Source organism: Bos taurus, chromosome 29, assembly GCF_002263795.3.
Source record: "Bos taurus isolate L1 Dominette 01449 registration number 42190680 breed Hereford chromosome 29, ARS-UCD2.0, whole genome shotgun sequence".
In the NCBI taxonomy this organism is placed as follows: domain Eukaryota; kingdom Metazoa; phylum Chordata; class Mammalia; order Artiodactyla; family Bovidae; genus Bos; species Bos taurus.
In genome coordinates, this window is record NC_037356.1 from 44,060,860 (window position 1) to 44,085,447 (window position 24,588).

General features: G+C 53.7%; 1 protein-coding gene across 1 annotated transcript; it reads left to right on the forward strand.

The window, feature by feature from the left end:
- Positions 1-37: 37 nt before the first annotated feature.
- On the forward strand, positions 38-15,117 carry SART1 (spliceosome associated factor 1, recruiter of U4/U6.U5 tri-snRNP). Its single transcript, NM_001193086.2, has 20 exons — positions 38-392; positions 2,447-2,504; positions 2,883-2,938; positions 3,485-3,611; positions 3,730-3,835; positions 4,084-4,161; positions 4,268-4,367; positions 4,459-4,601; positions 4,728-4,934; positions 5,611-5,735; positions 5,812-5,945; positions 6,036-6,169; positions 11,694-11,864; positions 12,024-12,134; positions 12,441-12,528; positions 12,993-13,083; positions 13,165-13,300; positions 13,672-13,761; positions 13,861-13,982; positions 14,067-15,117. Exons 1-20 carry the CDS (start codon positions 80-82, stop codon positions 14,083-14,085), a joined length of 2,409 nt encoding a protein of 802 aa, NP_001180015.1. The 5' UTR covers positions 38-79; the 3' UTR covers positions 14,086-15,117.
- The last annotated feature ends 9,471 nt before the right edge of the window (positions 15,118-24,588 follow it).

The window sequence follows — 24,588 nt, forward strand, 5'->3', positions numbered from 1 at the left end:
CTGTCGGGCGACCCGGAAGTGTTCCCATTTTGCGTCGTCGGGGCTCGGCGGCGGCCGGGCTCGGGGTGGACAGATCAGCATGGGGTCGTCAAAGAAGCACCGCGGGGAAAAGGAGGCGGCAGGAACTACAGCAGCGGCCAGCACCGGGGGCGCTACCGAACAGCCGCCTAGGCACCGGGAGCACAAAAAACACAAGCATCGGAGCAGCGGCGGCGGCAGCAGCGGCGGCGAACGACGGAAGCGAAGCCGAGAGCGTGGGAGCGAGCGCGGGAGCGGGCGGCGCGGGGCCGAAAATGAGGCCCGCAGCAGCACGCACGGGCGGGAGCGCAGCCAGACAGAGCCCTCCGAGCGGCGCGTGAAACGGGAGAAGCGGGATGATGGCTACGAGGCCGGTGAGGGGCCTGTGCAGGGGGCGGGGCGACCAGAGGTGCCCCGGGTATGTGGGCTCTGGGTATGGAGGCCGAGCGCATCAGGCCGAGGCATCCCCTGGCTTTTTCGTCAGCACTCTTTAAAGGGTCTTTCTGTGGCTATTTGGGACTGAAGGTTGTCTTTCTCTGTTAAACTGTCTTGAGGGTAGAGATTTTCTTTGTTTTCCTCAATTGGCATATCACGAGCCCTCCCTGAATGTGTTGAATGAATGAAGCGATGGCAGCATGGGCAGAGGCAAGAACAAACGTGTTGTCAAAGTTGTGTAGAGTTCATAGCAGAGACAGCAGTCTGTAAAAGAGACCCGGTTCCGAACACTAAGGGCCGTATAGGCCCTGTTAAGAAATTGAAACTTGTTTTGAGATGAAGCCATGAGTTTGAACTGACGAGTGAGTTGATCACATTCATATTTTGCAAAGATCACTGTGTTGAGAACTGGGAGAAGGGCAGTAGAGACTGGAGGTGAGATGAAGGCTGATGGTGGCCTGCACGGACGCATTAGCCATGGGATGGAGAAACGTGGACAGATTGGAGAGGTGTTTTGGAGGAGGAGGTGATGGAGCTTAGCGTTTGGATGAGAGCTGGAAAGAGAAGAAGGAATTGAGGGTGCGCCTTGAATTTTGACTTGAGCAGTTAGTTGAGTGGCAGTGATCTCTACTGATGTTATCCTGGTGGTTCAGTGGTAAAGAATCTGCCTGCTCTGCAGAAGACAAAAGAGACACGGGTTCTATCCCTGGGTGGGGAAGATCCCCTGGAGGAGGGCATGGCATCTCACTCCAGTATTCTTACCTGGAGAATCCTGTAGACAGAGGAGCCTGGAGAGCTACAGTCCATAGGGTCTCAAAGATTTGGACACAACTGAATTGACTGAAGCACGCATGCCCATTCCTGTCGACTGAACTTCAGGAGTTTGGAAGAGAAACAGATTTTTGGAGGGAGACAACTGAATTCTGTTCTGGAGAGTGTTGAATTTGATGTGCATGGAGAAACCCAGGGCTTGGGCTGGATAGAGCAGTTTGGGAATCATGAGTGTTTAGGTGGCATATGAAGTCCACGGAGAGACTAGGAGTAGGAAGCCAGGGGTGGTAGCAGAACCTGATAAATGCCAGTGTTTTAGTAGAAGGCTGAGCAGGAGGCCACGAAAAAAGGAGGTAGGCTATCCCCCAAAGCAGGAAAATCATAGAATGTCGTGTCAGGGGATCTGTGGGAGTGCTCATCTGTGTCACACACTACTGGAGACCAGATGAAAACCAGAGCTGAAAAGAATCCTTGGGGTTTTGAAATAAGGAGGCTGGTGATCTTGGAGAGAGCCTGGAGTGGTTGGGGTTCAGAGTTGAAGTGGGATAAGAGGTAGAGGTAGGTTGTGAGGTGAACATGCTGGAACGATGAGCTGTGGTGGCGCCTGGTGGGGGCAGCTCCATCTGAGTCGGAATCTGACTTCTGCATGTGGTGTTCAGTGAAGTCACTTGCTCTTTGTGAGGTGAGTAGAGGATGTCCTAAATGCTCTTTTACCTCAGTGATCTCAGCAGCATCACAGAAGAGGCTCCAATAAAGTATATTTCTTCACTGCATGAATTACACAGAGGGCGTAGTTATGCTGCCAAGACGGTCCCTACCCTGTGAGGAGAAGCAGGTCCAGAAATGACTGTGGCCGTGTTGTGCAGAGGAGAGCAGTTCATGCTGATCAGTAACGGAGCAGGACTCCAGGGAGGAAGTGGGGTCTGATAGGATTTTGTTAACAGCCTGAGGCCAGAGAGGGCAGTGTAGGTTGAAAGCACAGGATACGCAAAAGTGGAGAGGTGGCAAAGTGAAGGACGTAGAAAGCTGGACCCTTTGGATCAGGAAAGGAAGGTGTGGGGAGAAGCAGCATTCTTAGAGCCTGGGACTCGGGTGGAAGGAGCTCCTGGCGGGGAGGAAGCAGGCCCAGGTGCTGACCTCATCTTGGCCCTGCACCTGGAGCCAGGGCTGCGGCTCCTGGGCCCAGTGCTCCGCTCCTGAGCCTTGCTGCTTCTTGTTCCAGCTGCCAGCTCCAAAGCTAGCTCAGGCGATGCCTCGTCACTCAGCATCGAGGAGACCAAGTAAGTCCTGTCTCCTTTTCACTTCTGTGTTTTCTTGTGGGACAAGCAGCTTCTGGGGTAGCTGTCTGGGGAGGCTTTCGCGTAGTACACGTTCTGATTGAAGTGGGAAGCGTCATGTAAATCATCCCAGCCAACCATCCGAGTTCCCAAAGTGGACTCTGAGGCCGAGGAGAGGCTGGCCTTGCCCCGGCTAGGGGGCAGGCCAGGCCTTCCGCCTGATTGGGAGGCCAGTGCTCTTCCCACTGCTGGGTCAGGGCATAGATTGAGACCCTTCGGACCACTCAGTCCCCTCCTGTTTTCTCCCCCTCTTTGTACAGAAATGCATTTGGTGCCCCCATTTCTTGGACAGCTCATAACACTTGTATCTCTTGTCCTCAGTAAACTCCGGGCAAAGTTGGGGCTGAAACCCTTGGAGGTCAATGCCGTCAAGAAGGGTGAGTGTGGGGCTGAGGGTGGTGGGAGGGAGGGCATTTGGGGTCAAGGAGCGAGGCTGTCTGGAGGGATTTTTGAAGAAAGTGGGGTTGGAGTGCAGGTCAGCACCACTCAGTGGTCCCGCGTGGGTGCTGGCTGCGGGCCTGGGGCTTCCTTGCTCCTGTGATGGGTCTGGGACTCGGCTGCTTCTTTAAGCTTGAGCAGTCAGTGTGGCAGCCTCAGTATGGCTGCGAGGTAGCGTTAAAGGGGCCAAGAGATGCGCACAGCGCTGCAAACTCATCTGCGCTGTGCATGTTGGTTTTTTTTTGTTTGTTTTAGTTTGTTTTTTTTAAAGTATGACCAGAGGGGCTTTGGAAGGCATGGAGGGTCCCATCTTTTTGTAGGGGTGATGTGGGAGTGTGGGGTTGCCTGGGAGTTAGGAGGCAGAGGATTCTTCCCCTGCTTCTGGCTTCTCTGGCCCCTGAGTGGGACGGGGCAGCGTGAGTGGCTCCCTCCTTTCCCCACCAGCCTTGGGCAGGCATAGCCTCACGCCTGGGCCTCCCTTCCAGAGGCGGGCACCAAGGAGGAGCCCGTGACCGCCGATGTCATCAACCCCATGGCCTTGCGACAGCGAGAGGAGCTACGAGAGAAGCTGGCGGCTGCCAAAGAAAAGCGCATCCTGAACCAAAAACTGGGGTGAGGGTCCCCGCCAGGTGGGCTCAGGCAGGGTCTGAGGAGGCACCCAGGACATCTGGAGTCTGGGTTGGGGGAGCAGGAGCTGGTTCCCCAGAGCATCTTTCTCCTCTGTCTTCAGGAAGATTAAGACCCTGGGGGAGGACGACCCCTGGCTGGATGACACCGCGGCCTGGATCGAGAGGAGCCGGCAGCTTCAAAAGGAGAAGGACTTGGCAGAGAAGAGGGTGAGGTGCTGGGGGTCACTCTGCCTCTGGTGGCCTGATGGCTAGGGGGCCGCAGATGGGCTGTGGGGCCGTGAGGCGGGGCCTCAGAGCAGTGGGAGGCCTGTGCTCAGTGGCGCCTGCATTGGGTTCCCAGAGGCTTGCTTGTTTAGGTCTGTGCTTTTTGCATCCCCACTTAGTAAGGCCCCAAGTCCTCCGGTGATCCAGAACAGCCTGAGGTCATGGGTCACCGCCCCATCCCTATCCCGTAGGCCAAGCTGCTGGAGGAGATGGACCAGGAGTTTGGTGTCAGCACCCTGGTGGAGGAGGAGTTCGAGCAGAGACGGCAGGTGGGGCTGCGGTAGCTGCGGGGAGGGGCCGGGGAGGCTGCTGTCCCAGGTGCTGGGATCCCTGGGCGGGGTCCAGACTGGGCTGCACTTTCTGCTCCGCCTCTAGGACCTGTACAGCGCCCGGGACCTGCAGGGCCTCACTGTGGAGCATGCCATCGACTCCTTCCGCGAGGGGGAGACGGTGATCCTCACCCTCAAGGACAAAGGTGGGTTGCACTGGGGCACTCTGGCTGGGGGCCCAGGCCCTGCTGGGTGGAGGGCGCGTGACCCGCCCCGCCTTTTCCACTGTGTCTGCAGGAGTGCTGCAGGAGGAGGAGGATGTGCTGGTCAACGTGAACCTGCTGGACAAGGAGCGGGCGGAGAAAAACGTGGAGCTGCGCAAGAAGAAGCCCGACTACCTGCCGTACGTGGAGGACGAGAGCGTGGACGACTTGGCCCAGGCAGGCGGGCAGCGTGGGCACCGGGCAGGGGGTGTTGGCGGCGGGTGGCTGGTTTGGGAGGAGATGGTGGCTCTGTGGTTTTTCAGGAGCCAGACTGCATTCCAACCTGTCCCTCTTGCCTTGCAGCACAAACCTCGCTCTATCCTGTCCAAGTACGACGAGGAACTCGAAGGCGAGCGGCCGCAGTCCTTCCGACTGGAGCAGGGCGGCGTGGCTGATGGCCTCCGGGAGCGGGAGCTAGAGGAGATCCGTGCCAAGCTGCGGCTGCAGGCCCAGTCCCTGAGCACGGTCGGACCACGACTTGCCTCCGAGTACCTCACGCCAGAGGAGATGGTGAGTCCTGAGGTCTCCGCCCAGACCTGCCCCTTCCTCTCCTCAGGGGCCACAGGCTGCCAGAAGGCACTAGAAGGGGGATCGGTTAATCGCGTGGTACGTGGTCCCTGTGGATGAGCAGTAACCGGCAGCCCCGTCGGGGTGCTGCGGGGAGGCAGTCAGTGCAGACAGAACAAGGACTGTGAGCCAGGTGCCCCTGAGCTGGTGTGCAGGTTCTGCCGCATCGCCAGCCTGTGCCTGGGGTGTCATTTAGCTGTGAGCCTGAGGCTCCTCTGAAATGGGGGTGGCAGGAGCCACCTCACGGGGACTGTTCCAAGGGTTGGTGGTGGTCTGGTAAGCGGTTGTTCTGTAGGGTGTCACCTTCGGGGTGCTGTGTGGACATGCAGGTAGACCTCAGGCTCAGTAGGTTGCTTGCCTGTGTGGTTGAGAGCAAGACTCTGGAACCAGACTCCGGGATTTCACTGTCCTGGCTCTCCTGCTTAGGAGCTGGTGACTTTGCACAAGGTACTTGATCTCTTGCTGCCTTAGTTGTCCTCATCTCACAGATGGGATGATGGTTACTCTCGTCTCACTCGTGTGTGAACTGCTGCGTAGCAGCAAGCAGCGTGCACTCCCATGGGCTTGTGCTGCTGCCTCGCTTCGCCCTCACGTCTCTCCCACCTTCTTCTCCTTTCAGGTGACCTTTAAAAAGACCAAGCGGAGGGTGAAGAAGATCCGCAAGAAGGAGAAGGAGGTGATCATGCGGGCCGATGACCTGCTGCCACTTGGGGACCAGACTCAGGATGGGGACTTCGGTTCCAGGTGGGCTGGGAGACGGCTGGGTGTGGGAGCTGGGCCGGCCCTAGAGCCAGCCTCACAGAGAAGCCTCTGCCCACAGACTGCGGGGCCGGGGGCGGCGCCGGGTGCCTGAGGCGGACGAGGAGCCCCAGGAGGAGGGGGAGAAGGAGCCCATGCCTCAGCCGCCACCGTCAGATGACACCCGCGTGGAGAACATGGACATCAGCGATGAGGGTGAGGGCCCGGCCTGTGGGGTGGGGGACCCGAAGGGCCTGGGCAGGAGCCGGCGGTGGTCTGAGCGGGCGTCTCCTGTGTCTCCCCCAGAGGAGGGCGCCGTGCTGCAGTCTGGGTCCCCAGAGGTGCTGGAGGAGGACGAGGCAGAGCTGGAGCTGCAGAAGCAGCTGGAGAAGGGGCGCCGCCTGCGGCAGCTGCAGCAACTCCGGGACAGCGGCGAGAAGGTGAGGGGGCTCCAGGGGTCGGGCGCGGGCGGGCGCTGGGGCCGGTGTGACAGGTGTGCCTGTGGTCGCTTGTCCTCAGGGGCACGCAGTCCCACGCCGTCATAGGCGGTCCCCGTATTCTGGTTTGCACCCCCTTTTTGTTCCACGTCGTGTGACTGGTGGGTTTCTGGGTTTCTGCCATGTTTTCACTGTGGGGTGCTTTAGCGGTTTGTTGTTTCCATTTTCTTTCCTTCTGGGGTGTGTGTTGTTGCCTCGCTGAGAGTGAGGCGTCATCCTAGGGCTGGGAGGTCACTGGGGGAAAGGACAGCCAAGGGCTCCTCTGAGTTTCATGGGGCAGAAGTGGCAGTGAACCTGTGAACACGAGCAAGCTGAGTGGTCTCTGCTGTGATGGCTGTGCAGACAACACGGGAGCGACCGGAGGTTGGTCTCTTAGGTCCGGTGTTCGGGAAGGCCTTTCAGGGGGTGCCTTTTGAGCTGAGACTGAAATGACATAGTGGAGTCTGCCTTGCCCAGACTCAGAGTGCCAGGCACTCAGGCCATGGGGACAGCAGATGTCCTTTGGCGAGATGACTTAGAATGTGTGAGGACCAGGTGGGCTGGAGCGGAGGAAGGGAATGATGGTGTGAGCTGAGGTGGAGAGTTGAGTGGGGCCTTGAGGCCGTGGTCATTGCTGGCCCTCTCGGAGCACTGATGCGTGCCAGGCACCGCTTAATGCTTTGTGTGTGGATTCACTTAATCCTCGCAGCAGCACTAGGAAGAAGGCTCTGTTACCTCCTTTTTATAGATGAGAAAACTGAGGTACAGAGGTGGTAGGCAGGTTGCCCAAGATCACGTGACTGGGAGGTGGCCGAGCACAGCCTGGCTCCAGAGCCCACACTTTAACCCTGCACCTCCCAGCAGGAGAGACTGTGGGGCCGGAGACAGGCTGCAGCAGCAAACCCAGGGTGCCCACCGTGTGGGTAGAGCAGCAGGGAGCCACCGGACTGAGGCCTTCCTGAAGCCAGGGAAGGGTTTCAAAGAGAGGGAGGGAGCATCTTCAAACAGTATTGAGGGGCAGATCAGATTTGGCCCTGGTGGAGACAACGCCACTGTGGAGACAGTAGCTTCGAGAGGATTGAGAAGAGCTGGGACTGGAGGAGGAGGGGCATTGGGACGATTCCTTAGCCCAGGAGTGGGCGCGCTTTGTTCACGGGCCAGGAAGAAAATATCTGAGGCTCGGGGCTCTGCCTCCAGCTTGGGTAGCCGGGGGCGGAGCCGAGCGCCATTGCCACTTAATGTACTAGGGTGGGGTGGGGGGGTACAGTTTGCCCACCCCTGCTCTAAGGAGAATGAGGAAATGGGTCAGTAGCTGAAGAGGGCATGAGGTGAGGGAAGTTTTGCCTTTTTTGTAGTTAATGAGGTATAGCGTTTATATTTAAAAGTTATGTTCCAGAGTCAAGAGCTTATGGCTGAAAGGATCATGCCAGTTATGTGACCCAGTGGGATTCATCAAGGTTGGATTTTCTACTGGCTGGGCCATTTTCTGAAATGGGGTAGACTAGGGTAGGAATGAGTGTGGGCAAGAAAGTGAGTGTTTGCTTTCGGTTGAGTTTGGTTTGAGATGTCTCCTCATTGGAGGTGATTGTTATTGAATAGACAGTTGGATGTATGACCTTGAACTTCATATGTATACTTGGGAGAGACTGAGATGGAAGCATGGAAGTCAGTGTGTAGATGGGGTTTATACCAGAGGACTGGATGGGATCACCGGGAGTGATGTAGATAAGGAAGAGAAGGTAAGGCGAGGACGGAGAGGAGAGCTGCTGTCCTGGAAACCACGTGAAGACCCAGCTGGAGGGAAGGTGTGAGCAGTGGTGACGCAGACTCGGGAGGGTTCTGATATCCGGAGGAGGGGAACTGACCGTGGGGTCAGCCAGCACGGAGGTCACTGATGCTCCCGTCCAAGGTGGGCTCGGTGGGGCGGTAGGAAACGGGGGCCAGATCATGCAGGTGTTAGCAAGGTTGCTGGACAGGAGATTAGTAGGTGAGAGTTGACTCTGTTCTGTACCCCAGCAAGAGATGGAGAATGTAATTTTAAGGAAGGAAAGCTAATTATATACATATTAGGTATTCAATGAGTGAACTTTCTATAACAAAAGAAGGAAATGTTAAAGGTTTAGAGACACTGTGAGTTACAAACTGTGCTCCTGAGGTACTATTGATTTAAAAGATATCTTGTGTATTATTTACCATGCTCAGCTGGTAAAAACAATTTAGAGTATGTCAGTCTACATAAGGGATACGCTTATTCTGTATGAATAACAAGATTTATTGACTGTAAATTCAGTGCCCATTCACGAAAGCAGTATAGATAATGAAGTAACACGGACGAACAATAGAAGGCATTATGGATAATGAATAATGAGCTTAGCAACAAAGTTAAAAGGAATGAAGACACGCAAGATCTCTAGGAGGAAAACTGTAGTCCGTTTTTGAAAGGGATTAAGCAGGACATGTTGTTTCAGTTACCCAGGGCTGCCATAACGAAATACCGCAGACCGGGTGGCTGAAACAGCAGCAGTGTATTCCGGCACTTCTGGAAGCTTCAAGTCCAAGGTCAGGATGTTGGCAGGTTTGCTGCCTTTCGAGGCCTCTGTCCTTGGCCTATAGGTGGCCGTCTTTTCACGGTGTCCTCACATGGCCTTGGGGTGTAATTCCCTGGTGCGTCTGTCCTTCTTACAAGGACACCAGCTTATTAGATTCGGGCCTACTCTTAGGGCCTCATTTGACCTTTATTATCTCTTTAAAAAAGGCCCTGTCTCCAGGTACAGCCACACTGGAGGCAAGGGCTTCAATGTACAGATGTTTTGGGGGGGGACACAGCATGTCCATAACAACCATATTAATGGATGAAAGTAATGTAAAGATGTCTGTATCCTCGCAGTTCCAGTAGAAATCCCAGTAGGTTTTTGTAGAACCTGGCAAGGTGATTCTAAAATTTACACAGAAGATCAAAGGGCCCCAAATAGCCAAGACCCTCAGACTAATCAGGTGGTGGGATTTGCTGTAATAGATTCCTAGTCTTTTGGTTGTTCAGCCGCTAAGTCAAGTCCGATTCTTTGGCGACCATGTGGACCATAGCCCACCAGGCTCCTCTGCCCATGGACTTTCCCAGGCAAGGATATGGAAGTGGGGTGCCATTTCCTTCTCTAGGGGTTCTTCCCAACCTAGAGATCGAACCCTCACTTGCTACTTGAGAGGCAGATTTTTTATCACCGAGCCACTGGGAAGCCACTTTCAAGTCTTTAGACAGTTGTAATTGAGGCCCTGTGATATTGGGGGCATTAAATGTGGCCCCCACACCCCAGAAACAGACTCCTGCCATAGGACACGACGTGGCCCAGTGTAAAAGGAACTCAGCTCGATAAGCGGTATCAGGACAATCAGTTATCTATTTGAAAAAATGTGAAATGCGGTTTGTACCTCACACCTTGTGCAGAAATTCACTTAAAAGGTTAAGAACTTCAAAACGTAATATTTGAGAAAAGCGTGAAGAATTTTGTTTATGACTATGGTAGAGGTTCTTTTTAACTGTGTTAAAATACCCGTAGGATTTATCATCTTACCCATTTTTAGGTATATGGTTCTGTGGTGTCAAATATATTCACCTTGTGTGCAGCATTTAACTACTTAGAAATTAAAAACTTGATTTTCATTTAAAAAGTTAGTTTTATTTTAAAGACACCATGAAGGGAACTTCTTGGTGGTCCAGTGGTTAGGACACCCCACTTTCATTGCACAGGGTTCTGGTTTGATCCCTGGCCAGGGAACTAAGATCCCACCTGCCTTGTGGCACAGCAAAAAAAAAAAAGAAAAAGATGTCGTGAAGAATGTAAAAAGATAGGCCAAATGGAGAAGATACTTGTCCACATGCAGAAGGGCAGTTCACAGAGGTGCAAGGGTGCTTGACCCCTGAACCACAAGGTGAGGCCCAGCCTGGGTAGCAGTGGAGGAAGGGCGAGCTGACACGATAGATCAGGTCCCACCCGCCTCACTTGGCAGAAGTGTCAGGCTTGATAATGTCAGGTGTCCATGAGGACGTGGGGCAGCCAGAGTTCTTGTCCACACTTAGCAGGGGCCTGTAAAGGAGTCTCATCAGTGGGGGGACACTGATGAGCCTTGCAGAGTGAGGTCGCGTGTCTCAGCGGACCGCACCCCGTGTGAATGCTCATGTCGGGTTCTTGGTCCGGGGAGAGGCTGTCTTTGGTGCACTGGAGAACTCCACCGCGGTACAGTCACAGCTCGGGACGGGATTCTGTGGGGAAGAGCTGTTCAACTGGAGCCGCTTACATCAAGACTGACCTTAAAACAGATGCGTATACTTGAAAACATAGGATTAGACAGTGTGCTTCCGATTACGTAATGTTTGAAAATCGCATAACAGAACAACAGACTGTTCATGGGTGGGTCTTTACGTGCTAAACTGTGAAGGAAAGGCCGTGAATCGTGACCACAGCTATGTGAGGAGGAGGCCTCTGGGGCCTGAAAGGGTGTTCATAATGCTGTTCAGCCAGGTCATGGGGACATGCTGTTTGTTTGGTGGCGGTGATTTTTAAAGGCATACGCGTGTGTTACAAGTAACCTTTTTATGTGTAGGATGACGTTTATTTAAAAATGTGATGTCATGTAAGGAAAGGAGTGCAGAGGTGGACACGGAGACTGGAAACTTCTCTGACGAGTTTGCTGTCAGGGGCAGAGCAGGAAGGCTGTGGTGTTGCAAGAGGATTCTTCGAAGAGCAGAGAGGGTCTTCCCTGATGGTCCAGTGGCTAACACTCCATGCTTTCCCTCAGGGGGTGCTGGTTCGATACCTGGTCTGAGAACTAAGATCCCATATGCCCAGCAGCCAAAAATAAAAGAGGGAAAAGGGGGGAAGATCCTAGACAGTCCCTGTGTGCTGGTGGGAGTTACACAGGACGGGCATGGTGTCGGGAGCAGAGTTCTGGCGGCCCTCGGAGCCCTGCCAGGTGGGGTGGCCTGTGGTGGGCGCAAGGTCAGGCATTGGCTGTGAGAAGTGGGGCGGCAGGGTGGGTGGCTGGTGGTTCAGCTCTGGAAGCAGGGGGCAGATCCATGGAGCATCCAGCCTGTGCAGGGCCGGGGTTCCAGGGGGAGGGATGTTTACTTGAGTCCTGAGCCAGGTCTGTTCGGGGAGGAGTGGGTGGAGGAGCGGTGGGAGAAGGAAGGCGCGGGGTGCGAGAGTGAGTGGAGGAGGAGGAGCAACAGAGGCTTGGTCACAAGGGGCCGTGCCAGATTCTGTATATTAATTCAGAGGGCAGTGGGGAGCCATCGCCGACTTCGGAGCGATGGAGCGAGATCGTGCAGAGCAGACCAGGGGTCAGGGAAGAGGAAAGCGCAGTCTGGTCCGCTGTGGGCAGTGGGAATGGCATGCTGTTCTGCCGCCAGGGAGGGTGGCAGGGGTGGTTCCTGGGTCTCCATGGCAACCCCCTAGAAACTTCTGGGTTTGCCCACAGCTGCTCCCTCCCCCAGGTGGTGGAGATCGTCAAGAGGCTGGAGTCTCGGCAGCGGGGCTGGGAGGAGGAGGACCCAGAGCGGAAGGGGGCCATCGTGTTCAATGCCACGTCTGAGTTCTGCCGCACTCTAGGGGAGATCCCCACCTACGGGCTGGCCGGCAACCGGGAGGACCAGGAAGAGCTCATGGTGGGTCCTCGGGCAGCCCACCCCCCGCACACTCCCCGGGCCTGCTCTGCTCTTGGGCACTGGGCATGGCGGCCCTGCCAGTCCTCAGGGACAAGCCTCAGTGCTCAAGGGGGACGGGCTCGCCGGGGCCTGGACTGAGCCTGGTCATCCCTCCTTCAGGACTTTGAACGGGATGAGGAGCGCTCAGCCAACGGCGGCTCCGAGTCTGACGGGGAGGAGAACATGGGCTGGAGCACCGTCAACCTGGACGAGGAGAAGCAGCAGCAAGACGTGAGGAGGGCGAGGAGCCGGGGTGGGGGCCGGGGGGCGCTGCCAGGTGCAGGGGCCTGGAGGGGTGGGCGCTGGGCTGGGGGCTCAGCTCTGCCCTCCCCGCCATGGGGCTGCCATGTCTCAGAGCCCTGGGCTCCTCCTGCGTAAATGGGGTATATGGACCTCGTTGGGTGTTGTGGATTAAATGAGGCATCTCGTCGCGCAGGGCCTGGTGCACAGCAAGGACCACGGTCCTGGGAGGGGTGACTGTCGGGCAGGAGGGTAGCCCACTTAGCACCCCCATCATTGTGTGCTCCGCCCCCCCAGTTCTCTGCCTCCTCCACCACCATCCTGGATGAGGAGCCCATCGTGAATAGAGGGCTGGCGGCCGCCCTGCTCCTGTGTCAGAACAAAGGTAAGGGGCTCGGGCTGCCCCGCAGTGGCCTGGGAGCCGCGGCGGAAGGCGGGCTGGGCAGCTGCTGCCCTCCGGCCCCCTGCCCCCTTCCTCCCCCCGCCCCGGGCCCAGCAGTCGCAGTGGCTGCTGGCCTTTGCCGCCTCCCCCATCCTTAGTGCCTGCGCCCATATGTGCCCCACCAGGCACCACTGCCCCGGAGGCTCGGCCTCTCCTCTGCGGGGAGTGGGTGGAGTGGCCGCAGTCCAGGCGGTGGCACAGAGACCTTGACGTTAGGATCGCAGCCCTGCTGTGTACTGAGCCAGTGGCCCTGGACAGGCGCCTGACTTCTGGGTCTCCGTTTCCTTTGTCTGCACGAGGGGACTGATGTCTCTCCCTTCCCATAGCACAGCTTGGAGGGTCCCCCAGGGGCCACCTTGCTGTTGGGGGCGCTGGGCAGCCTGGCTCTCACAGATTCCACCCCCCAGGGCTGCTGGAGACAACAGTGCAGAAGGTGGCCCGGGTGAAGGCGCCCAACAAGTCCCTGCCGTCGGCCGTGTACTGCATCGAGGACAAGATGTGAGTGCGGGCCCACCGGGGCCACGCCGCCGGGAGCCTGGGTCGGGGGGGCAGCGCTGAGGCCCCGTGTGTCTCCCACAGGGCCATCGATGACAAGTACAGCCGGCGGGAGGAGTACCGCGGCTTCACCCAGGACTTCAAGGAGAAGGACGGCTATAAACCCGACGTGAAGATCGAGTACGTGGACGAGACGGGCCGGAAGCTCACACCCAAGGAGGTGAGCGGGGCCGCGCCCTGGAGTCTGGGCCAGGGGACTGTGGTGTCCATTGCTTGGGGGCACAGCGGTCCCCCCTTGCAGGCCTGGCAGGAGGGCGTCTTTGCTTGCCTGCCCCCTCCCCAGCAGCCCCCCGAGCTCTCAGCTGGTGGCAGCTGTTCGCCTTTCTCTGCCCACATTCTTGGGGTTTGCTGCCCCCTTGCACATCCTTCCCTCTCTTCGGGGGCTCCCAGAGGGTGCCAGGCCCGGGGCCATCTTCCAGCCCCTTCCCAGCTGCACCACCCCCACCTCGGCTCAGCTGGGACTGGGGAGCCACCACCCTTCCCTGCCCCGCGGGCTCCGGTGGCTCTAACGGTGTTTTGCCCGGGTCGCAGGCTTTCCGGCAGCTGTCCCACCGCTTCCATGGAAAGGGCTCCGGCAAAATGAAGACGGAGCGGCGGATGAAGAAGCTGGACGAGGAGGCGGTGGGTGCCCACGGGGAGGTGGCCGTGGCCTCTGAGGGTGTGGGGTCGGGGGGACTGAGGCACAGTCAGACTGCTGTGCTGACTGGCCCCAACCCACAGCTCCTGAAGAAGATGAGCTCCAGCGACACGCCCCTGGGCACCGTGGCTCTGCTCCAGGAGAAGCAGAAGGCCCAGAAGACCCCGTACATCGTGCTCAGCGGCAGCGGCAAGAGCATGAACGCGTGAGTGGGGCGGCGTGGTGCCCGTGTGCGGTGGGGGGCAGGTCACAGCTGCTCTGCAGCCTCACTCTCCTCTTCTCTCTGCAGGAACACCATCACCAAGTGAAGGCTGTCTCCCTTCTGATCCCTCCCCCAACTTTAATATTAAATAAAGCTCCCTCCTTATTTTTCCCCCCTGGTCCTGGTGCAGGTTCCAGGGTCAAACCTGGGAAGAGGACAGGCGGCGCCAGACGGAGCATGGCGACACTGCCCTCCGGCTCCGTCGTCATCTGTGTGACCTCAGGCGGCCACTGAACCTCTCTGGGCTTTAGTTCTGCCATTTGTTTGACCAAAACATCTTTGCTTCATAGGAAGTCTTGCGATGATTAAGTGAACTCATTTCATTCACTCACCTGGAATGTGGAGGTGAGCAAGGCCCCTCAGAGGTGGCTTAGGGTCTGGCTTCTGCCAGGTGAGACCTGGTCGTAGGTGACACAGATGACAGAGACACAGGGAGGGAACTGGCCCGGCTCCTCTAAGGCAGCTCCAGCCCACGCTGGGCCTCAGCCAGCCAGAGAAGCCAGCTGGTGCGCTTTCTCACCCTCGCCTCCCCCAGCCGCTCCTGGCATGGTCGTACCAGTCCTGGCCCATTTAACAGGCTGTTAAATGTCACACCTTATCCTCTGCAAGGCTGGCTTCTGGGTAAGAGTTGGGAGGTGTTTTAGAGGCTCAGTCACCGTGGCCTCTCCCAGTCCCATTGCTACAAGAATCGCTCTGCTCACAGCCAGGACGGGCGCGGCAGGGTCTGGGGGCATCGCAGGCTCCTGTTGTCTACGTGGAGAGAGAGAGGCCCGGTTTCTCAGAGCACCCGCCTCCTGGGAGCCTTGTCCCCTGAGCAGGGCAGGTGAGGTTCCTCGGTGTGAACTCCGTGAGGGACAGTAAGAGCCTGAACCGAGGGAAAGGTGATGACTGGCTCTGGTGGGAGTCAGACGAAACCAGCATCCCACTGCCCCCACCTCCACCCGCGTGCGTGGCAGATGGTTCACAGATTTTTTTTTTTTTTTAATGAAAAAAAAAAGTGGATTAAAATAACCTTAGAAAATGTAAGAAAAGAACAGAAAAATGTAAACAAGGGATGAAATACAGTTGCCTTAACGCATTGCTTTTGATGACAGTTACTTCGTGGCAGCCCCGCCCAGCACTGTCGTGTCCTGCTTTAGCTTGTCTCATTTTGGGGTCTGATTCTGATTCAGTTTTCACTTGGGCTTCTTCCTCATGTTCCTCAGGGAGGGTCCCTGTGGGATACCTAGGCTGGGTCTAGGATCTGGGGGATCTCCGTCTATTTCTCCCAGAAGCCTATGCGGCATGTCCGGTGTTGGGGATGATGGTCCATTGTCCCTGGCAGCAGAGCACCAGCTCTGGCCGAGCTCTTGTCGAAGCTCACACCTTACCCGCTGCAGCCTGTTAGGAAACTGTTGCCGTCATCAGAGCCAGAAACATCCAAGGCTGTGTCCAGAGCAGTGGTGGACCCGGGTCAAACTGAGCAGCCGTGTCCCAGGGTGTCTCCTGACTCTGACCTGTGACTGAGGGGACAGTAAATGGCGACCCAGGGCCTAGGAGGGGCTCCGAGGGGCCACCTCCAGGAAACCTGCCTGGCTGGCAGTCTGTTGCGTCTCCCCTCCTGTGGCCTCTGGTCCCAGCCCTGTGCTCGCTCTTCTGTGCCCTGGGTCATGCTACCCCTACCTAGGCTGTGCTTGCCCACCTGATGGCGGAGAGGCAGCAGGGAGTCAGTTCAACTCCAGGGCTGGATGGGGCAGCACGGAATCTTGTGAGGCCTGAGCTCCCAGGGCAGGCAGAGCCCAGGGAGAAGGTGGGGACTGAGAAGTGATGCCAGCCATGCGTGAGCCCAGCCCTCCAGGGCACCCAGGAAGGATACTGACAGCTGCCCTCAAACAACCATCAGACTGCAGCTGCTCCCTCCAGTGAGTACTGGAGTGCTTAGGATGTGGAAAGCTGCAGGATGCTGGCCCCAGAGAGCTGAGGTGCATACAAAAGGAATGATTTCAGTGAGCCCAGACTCTTGCATCTTCTCATACATACAGAGAAAAGCACTAAATTCCTTGAGATACATAGTTTTAATTCACAAAAATTCTTTTGATGTTCAGACTGCCTGCCCCTTGTTGCAGACTTCTATAAAACCTGACTCCTCCACCCCACTTCCTTGGAGCAATTCTCAGGGTTACTTGAGATGCTGTCTCCCAGGCTTGAAGTCCTAAAAATTCTCAATAAAACATCTCAGTTATTAGATTGTGACTATTATGTAAATTGCCAGGACCCACCAGTACTACTAAGCCCCTTGGGAACTGGGGGCAGTGATGCCTCCACTCAGGTTGAGGCCTGAGGAGAGCCAGCTGGGCCACTGTCTGTCCTCTGGCAAATTACCACTGACTGCGTTTTATGTCAGACTTCCAGGGCTGGTGTAGAGTTGAAAACGTTCACCCTCTCTCATTACTCCAGCAAATGTTTACTGAGCATCAGAGGTGCTGGGGCTGAGGAGGAGCAGGGCCGGACCGGCTGCTTGGGCCCTGAGGGTCTGATGGGTGAGCAGCCATGGAGCAAGAACACTGGCGGGCGAGAAGGGGACGGGAGGGAGTCCACGCTCTCAGTGTGACACGTGCCTTCAAAAGGGCTTGGGGAGCCAGCTTTAATTTCCAGAGGCCTGGACCGCCGCCTCTGCACCCCCAGCACATGTGCCATCCTTGCTAAGGCACCAAGGCCTGCCCAGGACCCCTTCACTTGCTGCAGCTTCATTCCCTCGCAGCCCCAGGAAGCCCACCCTTCTAGGCCTGGTGATGGGAACCTCAGCCCAAGAGCCAGTGTCAGCTGTGGCCTGTAGGTGAAGCCAGGGCAGGACGGCCCCCCCACCCCAAGGTGTCCTCCCTCGGCTGTGCCCACCCCTCGCCCAGGTCCACTGAAGCCCGTCGAGCTGCAGTGGCCCGTCCTGCCCTATGGCTCCTGCCAGCTCGTCCAGTTCTGTTTTCCCACAGGACGGGGAAGCCGTCCCCGACTGCCCTCAGGGTCCCTGCCTTCCCCCCACCGCCCACCGCCAGCTGCCTGGTGAAGAAGCTGCCCCAGCTCATATCCTGGGGCCCAGGCCAGGCCCCCTCCTGAGATGTGTCCTCTGACCCCTGAGAGTCAGTCTGTCAGAGTTCCTCAAGAGAAATAACCTTCAGGGTGTACACATACATCTGAGGAGGTTTATTGCAGGAATTGGCTCCCGTGACCATGCTGCTAAGTCGCTTCAGTCGTGTCCAACTCTGTGCGACCCCAGAGATGGCAGCCCACCAGGCTCCCTCGTCCCTGGGATTCTCCAGGCAAGAACACTGGAGTGGGTTGCCATTTCCTTCTCCAATGCATGAAAGTGAAAAGTGAAAGTGAAGTCGCTCAGTCGTGTCAGACTCTTCGCAACCCCATGGACTGTAGCCTACCAGGCTCCTCCATCCATGGGGTTTTCCAGGCAAGAGTACTGGAGTGGGGTGCCATCGCCTTCTCCACCTGTGACCATGAGACGTTCCCATGTCTGCCATCTGTGAGCTGGACACCCAGGAAGGCTGTGAGTTCAGTCTGAGTTTGAAGGCATGAGGAGTGTGGACACCTGACGGCCCAGTGGGCGTCCCATCTGAGGCTGAGGGAGCCTGCCCTCCCCTACCTCGCTCCTCTTGGGGCTCTTGGTGGAGTGGGTGAGCCCACCTATACTGGTGAGGGGGACCTTCTGTATTCAATCTGCTGCTCCAAATGCTGACTTCCAAAAACACCCTCCCAGACACACCAGAAATAACGTTTTACCAACTATCTGGCAACCCCTGAGCCCAGTTGACACACAAGATTAACCATCACAGTGAATCACCTAAATTGGTCTAGAAAATTTCTCTTCAGCTTAAACAGAGTAGTTCCCCTTCTATGCAAGTAACACTTCCTTTTTAAATTTTTAATTTATTTTTGGCAGCACTGGGTCTTTGTGGCTGCCCTTGGGAGTCCTTGTGGCATGCAGACTTAGGTGCCCTGGGGCACATGGGATCTCAGTACCCTGACCAGGGATCCATCGAACCAGAGTTCCCTGCATTGGAAGTGTGGAGTCTTAGCCACTAGACTGGCAGGGAAGTCACTGGTCATATATGTTTTTTATTCTCCAGGACATTATCTTGACTTTTTTAAGAACCACCCCCTAATCAGACATCTTCATCAAGAATGAACTTCTCTGTTCCTTGGCAGCTCCCATGAAACAATTTTCATTGTTTCTGAAGTTCATCTTCTAGAAGTTCTGTCTAGATGAGCTCCCATATTCTGCTGGTCCAAATGTCTTCATCTTGGTATGGGCTGGAGACGGCTGTGCTCGCTCACAGGGCTGCGGTGAGAGTCCAAGTCGCTCCCCCAGGGCCACTTCCGGAGTCGGAGTCAGCTTCACTGGGGGTCTCCACTCCTATGATCCCAGTGTTTCCCTCAATACCTGTTTTCCCTTCTGACCACCAGATCCTGTCAACTCAGGCGACTCATCAAGGCCCCCTAGCCTGGTGCTCCAGGCCCCGTACCTGCCACACCTAACACGATCCGGTCTAGTGCAGACACAACACGATACCTGCCCTTCTGCAGACCTGCACCCCTTCCCTCGTCTACACCTGCTCGGGAGACACTAAGCGAAGCAAACTTGCTGTGTCATCATGTGCTCCCCAGGAGGGGAGGAGACAAGAGGAGACAGAGCATATCTGACCTGTCAGGCTTGGACAGAAAGGAAAACCAAAGGAGGGGAGGGCCTCCCCACAGAGGCCCCCTCCCCAAAGCTCTGTGGCCATGGACGGTAAACAGCCTGGTCAGACAGATCACCCCCTACTCTCCAAGTGCTCTCGAGCACGTGCTCCAGTCTGTGTGCTGGAGGGTTGATGGACTAATGCCTTGTAAGCGAAGTCCGCTCTGGGTGGTGGAGCTTACCAGCGGCCGGCCAGTCACAGCCGCTCTCGGACCCCTTGCACCCTGTTGGCCGCCCTCGTGTCACTGGATCGCATCGTCCGAGTGACCCTTCGGGCTGCGGCACCCAGGACCAGGGCTGACCTGCTGGCTGGACATGCTTATCGTGCCCCTTGTTGGCAGCTCCCATGAATGTTGACTGAATATGGGGCCAGGAACTGATGACACCTCTCACTGTGGCCCAGCTCATGCGGTTTGAATTCCAAGGAAAAGAAAAGTACTCTTCTCCTACAACAGTTAATGCAAATGGTGTGGTAGCACTCTCTCCATGCTGAACCGCCTGGACTGGCTAGTAACGAGGGTTTCTGGTGCTCGTCGCTGTGAACGAGCACAGGTTACATAATGAAGTGGGTATCTTAGCATCATCAGATGCTGTCCTAACAATAACTAAAGAAATTGCCACCACTCAGGAGACAGCCTTGATCATTGCTAACGGTTTATTCCTGTGTCACCAGGCGAGGTACGCCGTGTGCCTTGACACATTCCACACGGATTCTGGAGTCCCCGAGTACATCATCCATGAATCACATGTGAGCACGAGCCACTGCCGGCGTCCCGCCCTCCCTCGTGTCGACGCTCTTAGTGGTTCCTGCTGAGAAGCTGCCTCACGTGCTCCTCAGACTCGGGAAGCAGAGACGGTTGGGCCTTGATTGAAGACAAAATCCAGGGTCCCTCAACCCCAGGAATTTCCTAGGGGGAGATGTGGGCAATTACTAAGGACAAATTGCTGGCCTTTTCTTCCAACTACAAAGAGGCCCTGTACCAATGTGGCTTCTTTGCACACTGAAGGCTCTCCCACATTGAGAGCCTTTGTACTGGGTTATTGGAGAAGAGACCAGTGTGCCAGGTGGAGTGGGGGCGGGGGGGGGGCACCCTGACACTCAGCCCCATCTCCCTCAGACCCCAAGGAATTGTCTCAGCCTTGGAAACTGGATTCCTCCAGCACTCAGTGGCCCCAGGCTTTTGCATTCACAGATTTCCTCCTGCTGCTCAGCACACTGTAAAATCCCACACGTATCCCCTCAGCACAGAACAGGCCCCTGCATGCTGGCCAGAGCTCAGTGGCCATGAAGCCCAGTCTGCTCACATGGGTAGATCAGAAGCTAACACTCCAGGAGCAGCACTGTGCCAAGAGCCCGAGGGTTGGTGGGAAAGGCTGCCTTGCTCCCAGATGGCTATTGCTCAAGCGCCTTAGACACTGGATCCAGAGTTCTCTATAAAGGAAAGTTCCAGCACCATCCACTGTGGTTTAACCTGCTAGAGAACTCAACCTGAGCTGAAATAAAGAACACAACAGACAGAATACACAACGGAAGGGATACAGCTTAGGAATCAGTCAGTTATAAGACCAGACTAAGAAAATCGTCAAAGAAGACTGAAAAAATGTAAAAGAAAACCTAAGAGAATGGGAGACAGTAAAGGGACTAACATCTGAATAAGAGCAATTCTAGAGAGACATAAACGTGGCAGGAGGAAATATTTGAAGAAATAATGGACACAAATTTCCTGGAATAATACAAACATGAAGCACACTGCACCAGAAGAGCTGAGTGCCAGAAAGAGAAAAAAGGAACAACGCACACCTGTATATATGTATGTCACATATATATCACATAGGACTTTACGAACATCAGAGATAAAGCTTACAGAGAGCCAGTGTATCACATGCAAAGGCGAGAGTCAGACTGACATCAGGCTTTTCAACAGCGACACTGGATGCAAAAAGACAATGAGGTAGTGTTTTCTAAGTGTAAGAAAAAGAATTTAGAATTTTATATCCACACAAACTGTCATTCAAATTAGACAGATGGGTCAATTATTACAGAGTCGTGTCCGACTCTTTGCGACCCCATGGACTGTAACCTACCAGGCTCCTCTGTCTATGGGATTTTCCAGGCAATAGTACTGGAGTGGATTGCCATTTCCTTCTCCAGGGGATCTTCCCAACCCAGGGATTGAACCCGGTCTCCTGCGTTGTAGACAGACGCTTTACTGTCTGAGCCACGAGGGAAGTCAGAGTTAATAAACATTATCAGTTAAAAGAAAAACAGTGACTCTATTTTTAAGAACCCAGATGCAAACAAACTAAATAAAATTTTTAAAGCAAAAATAGAGAAAAAAAAAGAAACAAGAAAATAATCCAGATGCACTTAGAGATATCTAAAACATGAGGACGTGCAAAGAGTGGAAGTCGGGGACCTCCCTGGCAGTCCAGTGGCTAAGATGCTGTGCTCCCAATGCCTCTGACCTCCCTGGTCAGAGGACTAGATCCCACATGCTGCAACTAAGACCCAATGCAGCCCAGTAAATAAATACATATTTTAAAATAGTAAAAGGATTAAGATAGAGGGTGAGAAGAGGAGGAACTGGAGAAAGTTGAAAGGCACAGACTTCGAGTTAGAGTTAACAGCTGTGGGACAGACACACAGGAAAACTGTTGGCAGAGGAAATCCTGAGAGTTCTCATCACTAGGAAGGAAGGTTTTTTCCTTCTTTTTTTTTTTGTCATATCTATATAGGAATACAGATGTTAGCAGAACCCATTGTGGTAATCATTTCATAATATGTGTAAATCAAACCACCGTGCTGCATGTTTTAAACCGAGTGATGTATGCCAATTACTTCTCAATAAAACTGGAAGAAAAAAAAAAAGACAACTCACCAGGCAAAAATACTAACCAGAAGAAATCTCAGATAACTATACTAACATGTGATGAAATAAACTAAGATAAAAGGGAACTGTAGGAATGGAAAGAGTCACTTCATAAAAAAGGGTCCTGTTCACAGACATAGCAATTTTAAACATGTTGCACTTAATGTAAAGTTAAAAAACAGCTTATGAAAAACCGATGACTATAGGAAGACACCATTACATCCACCTTAAGGATCCACAGTTGGTGAATGTCAAACGGTGCGAGCACTTTGGGAAGCATTTGGTGGCACTGACTAGAGTTGGGACACAGAAATTTCATGCTCAGGAAACTGTCTCAGGAGAAACATACACAAAGCACAAAGACAGAGGCACAAGAATGTTGACAACAGCGAAAACGTGGGGAAACCCAAAAGCATCAGAAAAAGTGAATGGATACCTTTGATATGGCCCCACAGGAAACAGTACAAGCAGTCAAAACAAATGAACTACAGCAGTATATAGCAATAAGGAGAAACAAAGTAATGTACTGGTAAATGAAAGAGCCCAAAATATAATATTCAGTGCGTTATCCTTCTCTTAAAGTTAAAAATAGCTTTACAAGAAAATCACACAGAGGGAAAACAAGAGCACAGGTAACTCAAGAAGACAGTTACCTGGCGGGGGAGAACAGAAAACGGGAGGGTGGGGAGTAGGAAGGGAGAGTGGAGGCATATGGTAGCTTGGGTTATTGTCTATGCTAAGTCACTTCAGTCGGTCCGACTCTGTGCGACCCCATAGACGGCAGCCCACCAGGCTCCCCCATCCCTGGGATTCTCCAGGCAAGAAGACTGGGTTATTGTCAAGTCCTGGCTTTTGTTTTGTGGTGGTGAGTTGGAAGGTGCTGTTGTTAAAAATTACCAATGATGGGACTTTCCTGGTGGTCCAGGGGTTAAGAATCCGCCTTCCGATCACTGCAAGGGACGTGGGTTCAATCCCTGGTCAGGGAACTAAGATGATCCCACGTGCCACAGGGCAACTAAGCCTGAGAATCAGAACTACAGAGCCCGTGTGCTTGGGAGCCCACAGGCCGCAACTGGAGAAGCCCTCCTGCTGCAATGAAGAGCCAGCACAGCTGACAAAAAAGAGGTATCGTGATGGAAAGCAAAGAACACTAAACACTGAATACCTCACACCTATCAGGATGGCTACTATCAAAAAAACAAAGAAAAATAATGTGTTGACAAGGAAGTGAAACTTGAATGCTCTGTGCACAGATGGTGGGGAATGAAAGCTGGTACAGCCACCACAGAAACAAGTATGGTGGTGGTTCCTTAAAAATTTACAAACAGCCACATGATCCAGCAATTCCACTTCTCCATATATATTCAAAAGAAAGCAAGGTTTCAGAAGTCTCTGTACACCCATATTCACAGGAGCATTAGTCACAACCAGTTAAAGGTGGAAAGAACCCAAGAGTTCATCAATTTAGATAAAAAAATGTGACACGGAACAAACAATGGAATAGTAGTCATTCCTAAAGAGGAAGGAAATTATGGCATATGCCCTAATATCTCATGGATAAACCTTGAGAACATTATACAAAGTAAGAAAAAGAATCCAGTTACAAAAAAGACAACTACAGTATGAGCCCACTTATCTGAGATATCTAGTCAAACTCATCAAAACAGGAAGTAGGGAATTCCCTGGCTGTTCAGTGGTGAGGACTCCGTGCTCTCACTGCCAGGACTCAGGTATAATCCATGTTCAGGGAACTAAGATGTGCATGAAGCGTGGTGGGTGCCTCCTACCTCAAAAAGAAAGAAAGCAGAATGGCAGTTGTCAGGGACTGGAGGAAGGGCAAATGGGGAGTTGATAATGGGCATGAAAACACTCTGGAAGTTGGCTGTACAACAATGTCACTGTACTTAACACTACCAAACTGCACACTTAAAAATGGTTGAGATGCTAAAATGTATGTGTATCTCAATTCCAGAATTCAACTCAAAACACACCTAGATACAAATAGAGAGCTGCATTAAGGGAAACTTTAGCCCTAAAATGTAAGACTGTTTCACATATCACCTAGTTACAAAAGGAAAACAGAATCTTTATAGGGAAATCACCTAGAAGCCATCCCTTTAACCAGGCGATCAAGATGAGCGTCACCAACAGTTGGGCATCCTGTATCACCCGCCCTGTGATCTGTGATGCATGAACATCAGTTCTGCACCTGGTCATGCACCTGGTCAGAGCACATCAGCTCTAGGTCATTTTTGCTAAAATTGTTTAACCCAAATCTAAGCATACAAAAACAATCACACAAATCCAAGCCCAGGATACTTTTATAAGAAAACTGGCTCAAACTGTTAAAACATCCATTTTATGAAAAACAGACCAAAAAGTGGTTAAGGAGTCTATTCTAAATTAAGAGAGGCTAAAGAGATACAATAACTAAATGAAAAACCTATTTTTTTTTTTTAGGTACAGAGTAGACTGGGACAGTAGACTAGTGGCCCTGTTGAAGGTACCCACTTCATAATTTTTTCACTTTTTCTTCAGGTGTGAAAATTCCCTAACTAGTCTACGGGAAGGGAGGAGGTAAAGCTGAAAATTAATGCGTCAAGGACAAAACCAAATGGGTTAGAAAAAAGAACCACAGAATAAACTCAAAGGCAGTATAAGGAGAAATACAGTAAAGGCAGAAGTTAATGAAATAGAAAAGAAACGAAGAATAACAAGCGACAACAAAAAGCCAGTGCTCAGCAGAGTAATGAACTTCTGCCAAGATGGACAAGACTGAAAAAGAAAAAAGCACAAACAAATACTACTAGACATAAAAAAGGGGGATACAACTTTGGATACAGTTAAGATTACAAGCCTGAAAGTCAATTCAACTTTGTGCCACAGAGGAAATAAGAAATAAATATCACCGACTCAAGAACAGAAAACTGATCAATCCTATTCTCAATAAAAATCT

Excerpts from the sequence above, each read along its gene's own strand:
- SART1 (NM_001193086.2), top strand. The coding sequence starts at position 80 with ATGGGGTCGTCAAAGAAGCACCGCGGGGAAAAGGAGGCGGCAGGAACT. Across the intron at positions 3,836-4,083 it reads AGGACTTGGCAGAGAAGAGG|GCCAAGCTGCTGGAGGAGAT; the intron begins GTGAGGTGCTGG and ends CCTATCCCGTAG. Across the intron at positions 13,301-13,671 it reads GGAAGCTCACACCCAAGGAG|GCTTTCCGGCAGCTGTCCCA; the intron begins GTGAGCGGGGCC and ends CCCGGGTCGCAG.